The sequence below is a fragment of the Scatophagus argus genome, chromosome 5 (genome assembly GCF_020382885.2).
Source record: "Scatophagus argus isolate fScaArg1 chromosome 5, fScaArg1.pri, whole genome shotgun sequence".
In the NCBI taxonomy this organism is placed as follows: Eukaryota; Metazoa; Chordata; class Actinopteri; family Scatophagidae; genus Scatophagus; species Scatophagus argus.
The window spans coordinates 19076806-19084641 of record NC_058497.1 but is presented as its reverse complement, the minus strand read 5'-3'; the positions used below and the strand labels follow the sequence as shown (position 1 = coordinate 19084641).

General features: G+C 41.0%; 2 protein-coding genes across 3 annotated transcripts; one reads left to right on the top strand and one right to left on the bottom strand.

Annotated features, from left to right (window-relative positions):
• The first annotated feature begins 103 nt into the window (after positions 1-103).
• Positions 104-5543, top strand: paf1 (PAF1 homolog, Paf1/RNA polymerase II complex component). Of its 2 annotated transcripts, none has more exons than XM_046389441.1 (14): positions 104-403; positions 1282-1311; positions 1453-1545; positions 1628-1749; positions 2412-2478; positions 2562-2663; positions 2767-2872; positions 3244-3312; positions 3428-3531; positions 3624-3740; positions 3852-3980; positions 4222-4327; positions 4506-4590; positions 4733-5543. In XM_046389441.1, exons 1-14 carry the CDS (start codon positions 357-359, stop codon positions 5158-5160), a joined length of 1605 nt encoding a protein of 534 aa, XP_046245397.1. In that variant the 5' UTR covers positions 104-356; the 3' UTR covers positions 5161-5543. The 2 variants fall into 2 exon arrangements, with proteins under 2 accessions (XP_046245397.1, XP_046245396.1); XM_046389440.1 differs by having other exon boundaries at positions 105-403; positions 1279-1311.
• Positions 5313-7754, bottom strand: gmfg (glia maturation factor, gamma). The gene is made up of 7 exons (XM_046389442.1): positions 7598-7754; positions 7131-7227; positions 6957-7006; positions 6822-6871; positions 6621-6703; positions 6355-6428; positions 5313-5962 (listed from the first exon to the last, which is right to left on the bottom strand). The coding sequence occupies exons 1-7, from the start codon at positions 7598-7600 to the stop codon at positions 5891-5893; spliced, it is 429 nt and encodes a 142-aa protein (XP_046245398.1). The 5' UTR covers positions 7601-7754; the 3' UTR covers positions 5313-5890.
• Positions 7755-7836: the final 82 nt, after the last annotated feature.

Here is a 7836-nt window from a genome sequence, read left to right as displayed (position 1 = left end):
TCAGTGGAGGATCGTTGTTGTTTTGTGTCAAGATGCTAAATAGACTTATGTTTATAGGTGCAAGCGGGGCGTTTTAGGACGTCTCTGCTACCTGATACCTCCTACGCCAGGCCAGTAGGGGTCGCTCGCAATACAGCAAATCCTCACTGTGAACCTGTGGGTCCGTCACCGAGTGGTCATCATCTTGCCCTGCCGGGTTGAAACCAAAATGCAGCACATATTCTGCTTTAGTTAAATTTAGCTAGTTGTATGTAGTTTTACTTGGGCAAGGGTATCTGGTCTTAAGGCGTATTTGTGTTGCGTAATCGTGTAAACTTGGAGCATTCGCTTTCAGTTGAGAGCAGTTTGTCACAAACATGGCTCCAACCATTCAGACACAAGCGCAACGAGAAGACGGCCACAGGTAAGTTAGACGATTCTGTTACAAGTGTGGTAACCAATGTGGTTGTTTACATTGGATATTTTACGTTAACGTGGATGTTTTCGAGTTAACAAAGACAAAATACGCAACAGCGAAGAAGTCAACATTAGCTAACGCGGTCGCTCACTTGTCAGTTGTGTACAACGTTAGCTAACAATGCCAGCTAACGTTAGCTAGCTACACAAACAGACTTAACGTCATGTTAAATTATGCTAACCTGCTTGTTAAGGTAACTTCACGCGGCAACCTTACGGAAATTAAACGTATCCAGTCACTCTTAGTAACTTTAAGTCGAGACAAATCCATTTCTAACATTGCATTGTTGAGTGAGGCGATTAGCTAGTCTGAACGCTAGGTAACAGTACCGTCGGGCGGAAGAGTTGCATTAACGGCTTTAGCTTTTATCAAGCAAATTCTTGTAACGAATAGAACAACATTATAAACTCATTAGAGGCAGCATCTTAACGCTGACACTTACACAGAACATGCTTCTAATCCGAGAATGCCGCAATTAGGAGCATTTCAAGGCTTGATAAGGTGTGCATTTTGACATGTGCAATGATTGTTTTGTAGTAGGTTAGGCATTACATCCACATTTGAGGGTTGGATTCAGCCGGTAAATTGAAAGCATTTAGCACAAAGGAAATAGAGACCAACCCGAGGTTCTTCTTTATCTATAGACTGTGGAAATAAGTGGTTAACACAGTGACTTTCTGTATAAAAATGTGAACAGGATCCATCTATCCATCCAGTTTATATTACATAAGAGAACAGTGAGTAATCTGTCACTTAAATGTCACCATTTAGCGTGAGTTTATGAGAGATGGTAGCTAACAAATGTGTGTTTTCTTTTCAAGTAGGCCATCTGCACACAGAACAGTTCCAGAGAGGTAAGTAGAGTCAGCACTAGTAATTACTTCATATTGTGTGCATCAGTCTGCAGTATGGCTCTTGTAGAAATAGCAGTAAAGTATGTATATGTGTCTGGTAATCCAAGCTGTGTATGTCCTGTACTTTTGTGGCCATGACAGGTCAGGGGTGGTCTGTCGGGTGAAGTACTGCAACAGCCTGCCTGACATTCCCTTTGACCCCAAATTCATTACATATCCATTTGATCAGCACAGGTAAGCATCAGACTTCTTCATCCATGGAGTACACACTGATGAACATTGGTACAGCTTCACATTTGTTGGTGTTTTGTGGCAGGTTTGTACAGTATAAAGCCACTTCTCTAGAGAAGCAGCACAAGCATGAGCTCCTGACTGAGCCAGACCTTGGGGTCACCATTGATCTCATCAACCCAGATACATACCGCATCGACCCGAGTAGTAAGTTTCTAGTTGTTTCACATCAAAACCTACAACCTTATTCCAAAGAAAGTTGGGACACTGTATAATACATAATTAAATACAAAATGTGATTATTTGCAAAGCCTTTTCAATCTGTATTGAACTGAATATATTGCAAAATGGAGAAGTATGCTGATGAGTCCACATTTCAGATTGTTTTTGCAAATCGTGGAGGTTATGTCCTCTGAGCTAAAGAGGAAAAGGGCCATCCAGACTGTTACCAGCACAAAGGTCAAAAGCCAGCATCTGTGATGGTATGGGGGCATAGGGGCTGGCATAGGTAACTCGCACATGTGCGAAGGCAACATTAATGCTGAAAGGTACATAGAGGTTCTGTACCCATACGTGCTGCAATCCAGATGATGTCTTTTTCAGGGTTACAACAGTGTGGCTAGACGGTAAAAAGTGTGGGTTCTCGATTGTCCTAAATTCAGCTCAGGCAAAACAAACTTTATTAGTTTGAACATTAAGTATTTTCTCTTTGTCCTGTATTCTGTTGAATACAGCTTGAAAAGGATTTTCCAATAATTGCGTTCTCTTTATACTTACGTTTGATGGAGTCAGGATTGAATTTATAGTTTTTTGTAGAAACTACCGTGACTATCAAATGTATAGACTAAACCTACCTTATAATTTGTCAGTACTGTTGGATCCTGCTGATGAAAAACTGTTGGAAGAGGACATCCAGGCTCCATCCAGTTCGAAGAGGTATGGCAGCTAGATAAGATGCTTTATGTTGTTGTCTATTCATGTGAAGATTTTTATTTAAATATTTTCTTCTTCCCTGTCAGGTCACAGCAACATGCCAAAGTGGTCCCGTGGATGAGAAAGACAGAATATATTTCTACAGAGTTTAACAGATATGGTGTTTCCAATGAGAAGGTGGAGGTCAAGTAAGTTGTCTATAGTAAATGTGCTCATTTTGAAAATTCCATGACGGTACTAGGTGTATGATTCTGTGTACTTGTATGTAACCTAGACATGTTTTGTGTTTAGGATTGGTGTATCTGTCAAACAGCAGTTTACAGAAGAAGAAATCTACAAGGACAGAGACAGCCAGATTTCTGCCATTGAGAAGACGTTTGAGGATGCACAGAAAACAGTAAGTGGTCATTCAACTTGGCCATCCAAATCCTTATTGACATCCTTTATGTTTCAAGCAACTTGAATAGTACAGTGAACAGTCATACATCGTCGAACATCTTATTTGGAAGACTGTAAGAGACTCCAGTTTTGAGGATGATGGTTGAGGGAATATTGACATAAAAAAGAAAAAATAAAACTCTCCTTCAGCTGTGGCTGTGGAGCTGCTCTGTGGAATAGAAGACTGTTAGTAATAGTCAGCTGTTAAATGCAAATCGGTGCATTAACACAAAATCTTTGAGAGAATCATGAGAATTCATGGTCAATGTGCATGGTTAGGAAATTGAAAAATGAGCTGTGGTTTGTAAACCTGTTGTTGTTTTGCTCCAGATTACGCAGCACTACAGTAAACCCAGAGTTACACCGGTGGAGGTACTACCTGTGTTCCCTGACTTCAAGGTGAGCTGTCGTTTCTCTCAGTTCATATAACAATCACGCCACAATAAATTTCTGCAAATTTACATGCAAAAGTTAAAAACTAACTCCAGTTTTTCTGTCCTGTTTCTTTCCCCAGATGTGGATCAATCCATGTGCTCAGGTCATCTTTGATTCTGATCCTGCACCTAAAGACATATCAGGATCAGCAGCAGTGGAAATGATGTCTCAGGCCATGATCAGGTGTCTGCAGAATATCTGCTGCGTGAATGTGCATTTTAGCAGTAATATTTTTGCATAAATACTGATTTATGCTTCGCGTCTCTTCATTGCAGAGGTATGATGGATGAGGAAGGAAATCAGTTTGTGGCTTACTTCCTGCCCAATGAGGAAACACTTCGCAAGCGCAAGAGAGACAACGATGAGGGACTAGATTATATGCCTGAGGACCTGTAAGAACACTTATTACATTTAGAAAACCGTGGAGCGTTTTTGCTGCAGAATCACCTTGTTGCTTTGTGTATCGGGAAAAATAAATATAAATGTCATTTTCTGTGTTTCAGGTACGATTACAAGATTGCCAGGGAGTACAACTGGAATGTCAAAAACAAAGCCAGCAAGGGTTACGAGGAGAATTACTTCTTTATCTTCAGAGATGGAGATGGTGTTTACTACAATGAGCTTGAGACAAGGTGAGTCATTGTCACAAGTCACAAGAGGTTTGTTTGTTGGTTGCACCTCAACAAGAAAAAAGAGAGAGAGATGCTTTTTACTGGAATAACTACAACCAGTGTGTAGATTTCTATGGTTTGAAAAGTATGGGATGACACTTTAATGCACACAGCAAGCAGCACCACCATGATGATATCGGGGCTTTCGTGTAATGGGAAGCTGTTGTCCTTGTCTTCTGATGGCCTTTCTTCTGTCTGACAGAGTGCGTCTGAGCAAGAGAAGAGCCAAGGCTGGAACTCAGTCGACCACAAACGCTGTGCTGGTGTGCAAGCACAGAGATATGAATGAGAAGGAGCTCGAAGCCCAGGTGAGTCTACTTCACTTTGTTCTTCTGTGTTCTAGTTGGTTCTTCCACCAAATGTACAGCAGTGCTTTCCAACTCCACTCAACAAGTCTAAAGTAATAACTGGAACCGTTCTGAAGGCTTGGAGTCTTGAATGCTGGTAGTGTACTTGTGACTGATTCCCTTTAACTGTGATTTTCAGGAGGCGCGTAAAGCTCAGCTGGAGAACCACGAGCCGGAAGACGAAGAGGAAGACATGGACATGGACAAGGACGCACAGGACTCTGGTTAGTTTTCTTTTTATTCTCTGTGACTACGATTTTATCACTGTTTTTTTTTTTTTTTTTTACTAATTTGGCTGCCTGCTGCACTGTAGTAATTGTGTGTCTGCTATTCTTGTCTGTGATATTCAATTGCTCTTGTCACCAGGTGACGATAAAGAGAAGGGCAGCGGCAGTGAGGCAGAGAACTCTGGTAGTGAATCAGAGAGGGAAGATGAAGACCGGGAACAAAGGGGAGAAGACGACGAAGAGGATGAGGACAGAGGGAAGCGGAGGAGGAAGGCGAGCGGCAGCGGGAGCGAGAGCGGCGAGGATAGAACCAGAGAAATGCGGGACGAGGAAGAGATTTTTGGCAGTGATGATGACAGCGACGACAACGAGCCCAAGAACTCGGGCCGGAGCAGCGGGGAGGAGGGCAGTGGAAGCGAGGATGAAGGAGGGAACAGCGCAGGCAGTAGGAGTCGCAGTGCCTCTCCGGCACGCAGCGACCGCAGCAGCGACCACTCGGAGAGGGCTCAGAGTGGAAGTGGAAGTGAGAGAGGATCAGATTCCAGCGATGCCAGTGACAGCGAATGAGATCTGCGTCGCAGACGGCAAGGTGATGACCGCCTGTCTCAACTGTATGTTCAGCTCCAAACACAACAGTGACGCTGATCTTAGTTCCGTCTGGGGCTGTAGTGTCTTGATCTTTACAAATATCAAAGGAAATTTTCTTCTTTTTTTTTTTGCGCAAGATGCTCATTGGTTTTGCACCAGGGGCGTCTGTTCAATCCCATTTTCATTTGTAGATTTAACTTGTGCGCTTGTAGCTATTTGTGCACCATTCCTCTGTTGTTTTTTTCTGTCAGATATTCTGTGCAAGATCATGTAAAAAATGTCTTTATTCACTCAGCTTTTGAATTGTCATTGTGTTACGGCTTTGAGGCAGATAATAAAATGCAGGTGACATTTTGTAAGAACTTGCTGGTCAAAAGTTGTTTTTTCCTTCCTTTTTTAATGGATTAAGGGAACCTCTAAGTAATTCTGTAAATGTAACAGCTTGTTTTACAATCGGCCTGAGAAGTACAGCCCTGTCTGTCCTCCATTTAAAATTAGATCATATTTGATTTGTTTAGTTAATGCTTAGACTTTAGTTGGGAGTAATCAGAGATTGTTCATGTTGAAAATGACTGATCTCAATGAAAAGCTGACAAAAATTCACACAGTAAATCATTTAATGAAAGTGACATGTAGAATCATTTAACATTAAAATCAATCAATGGGTTTCACAAGGAAAAACACTGAGCGTATTGGAAACATGAGAAACTCAGCGAAAAAATGCCAGCTGGTTCTTCAGCCACTCCTCTGTCAAGTCATCAGCGTTTCTTGTTTCAAAGACCTCGTGGAATAAAGCAGAGTTTTGCGTTCAAATTCCGAGTAACATCTTAGCAAATTTAAAAAGTTCAAAGATGTCAACTGATGAATACTCGAGCAAGGTGCTAATACGATTGGGTCGAAGAATCAAAACAACAAGTGACCCCTAAAAGAATGAATACCATGCTAAAGTCTGAAAGTGGCAAATCCCACTTTAATGTGCTGATTGACGTTACAGGATAAGAAAGTTAATTAAAAAAGTCTGAATCCAGAGTTGAGATTAGAAACTATGTATTTATTATGTTTGACAAATTTACGCTTAAGGGTGCATCTTCAAACAAACAATAAAACTTCCATTAAATGCTTCAACATACCACTGGAGTAATGAACTATGAGTCGGAGTTTTGAGATGATTACCTTTGTGAGCTCTGCAGCTTGGACGAGTCGATTCTTGCTGCCTGCATACATCATCTGTTGCTCTGGCTTGCATCCTGTTAAAATGAAACTTGACATGTTTCCAAGGGATTCTGTGATTTGACCGGTCAAACACGCCTCCACAATCTCTTTCCAACAACAACTTTTAGCAAAGTGGATTTCGGACCAGGGGAGATGCGTGTTTATAATTCAGCAGTTATGTTTAGGACGAAATATGGCTTTTGATTTAAGTAACCGTTACTACTTACCCATTGGACTGGAGAATATGAAACACAGAGGATAAGACACCCTCCCATCAGCATGGACATATTTGTAGCTGTAGACAATGAATGTGAACTGCTGTCAAGGAAGTTCAACTTTTATTCCCCCCCAGAGTTAAAGCACATGTTTTTACCATATGAACAGATGGCTCTGCAGATATACAAACATAATACATTCAGTCAGGATATCTGGGTTGTCGTTCGGGAAGTTCTTCTCTCAAGTCATCCAGTGAGATGTCCTGCAAGACAAAGATGAGTCTAAGTAGAATTTAAAGCACAATGAAAAAAGACAAAAATAAAACAAAATTACAAAATTCTACTTGCCTCATATTCCTCCTCAAGGATAACAAGTTGTTTCTCCATGTCTATTTTCACTGAGAAGTGAAAGTGATTGTTTCAGCTTTTTTTGCTTTTGTTTTGTATTTGTTGATGTACTGGTATTCATACTGGATTTGAATTTGTGTTCATCAATTTACAACAAAAGTCTGTAATACTTACTCAGAATGGCAGCATTGTTGGTCTCTTTTCGAAATCTAAACTTTTTCAGTTTTTGTTTCAGACTTTCCTCCACTTCGCACACAACCAGAGAGCTTGACTGCAAAATGTTGCAAAAGAAAGAAAGAAAAAAAACAAAACCTCAAACTGTGTCAATCGAAGAAATACTAAAATGTGTCTCGATGCTTCTGCACTGGTCTCCAGCCAAAGAACAGGGGTAAAATATCTGTTCACATATTGAGGTTTTAAACATTCAAAAAACTATTCAGACATGTAGGTCAGGAAATGTTTTTGATGCAACTTGTAAAAATGTAGTTTCCTGTCTGAAAGAGCGCGGGGGATGGTTGACTTGTGTCGCAATGGCGAGGTAAAAAAATCTATTTAAACAGACACATATGAGTGACAATCAAACCCAGTTAACATCAACAGAATAGCAAAATCTTTCCAACGATTGCATCAGTTTGACCTACCATTTTCAAAGGATCTTTTTCTGTCTTTTTGTCTCCAGGTTGACACTGCCTTCCTGAAACAGTTTGGCTGACAGCTACCGTCACACTGTCACACTCCTCCTTATGATGGTGAGGGGCGGGTAGACACACAGATCGAGAATTGCGTACGTTCTGATTCCTGTTTTCAGTAACACAATACGACCGTGGTGTACAGACTCAGCCGAATGTGGTTTTAAAATGTCTTTTAATGCATATGTGAT

Excerpts from the sequence above, each read along its gene's own strand:
- paf1 (XM_046389440.1), top strand. The coding sequence starts at position 357 with ATGGCTCCAACCATTCAGACACAAGCGCAACGAGAAGACGGCCACAG. Across the intron at positions 404-1,278 it reads CAACGAGAAGACGGCCACAG|TAGGCCATCTGCACACAGAA; the intron begins GTAAGTTAGACG and ends TTTCTTTTCAAG. Across the intron at positions 1,312-1,452 it reads CACAGAACAGTTCCAGAGAG|GTCAGGGGTGGTCTGTCGGG; the intron begins GTAAGTAGAGTC and ends TGGCCATGACAG.
- gmfg (XM_046389442.1), bottom strand. Across the intron at positions 7,007-7,130 it reads CAACAATGCTGCCATTCTGA|TGAAAATAGACATGGAGAAA; the intron begins GTAAGTATTACA and ends TTCACTTCTCAG. Across the intron at positions 5,963-6,354 it reads AAGCTGCAGAGCTCACAAAG|GTCTTTGAAACAAGAAACGC; the intron begins GTAATCATCTCA and ends TTATTCCACGAG.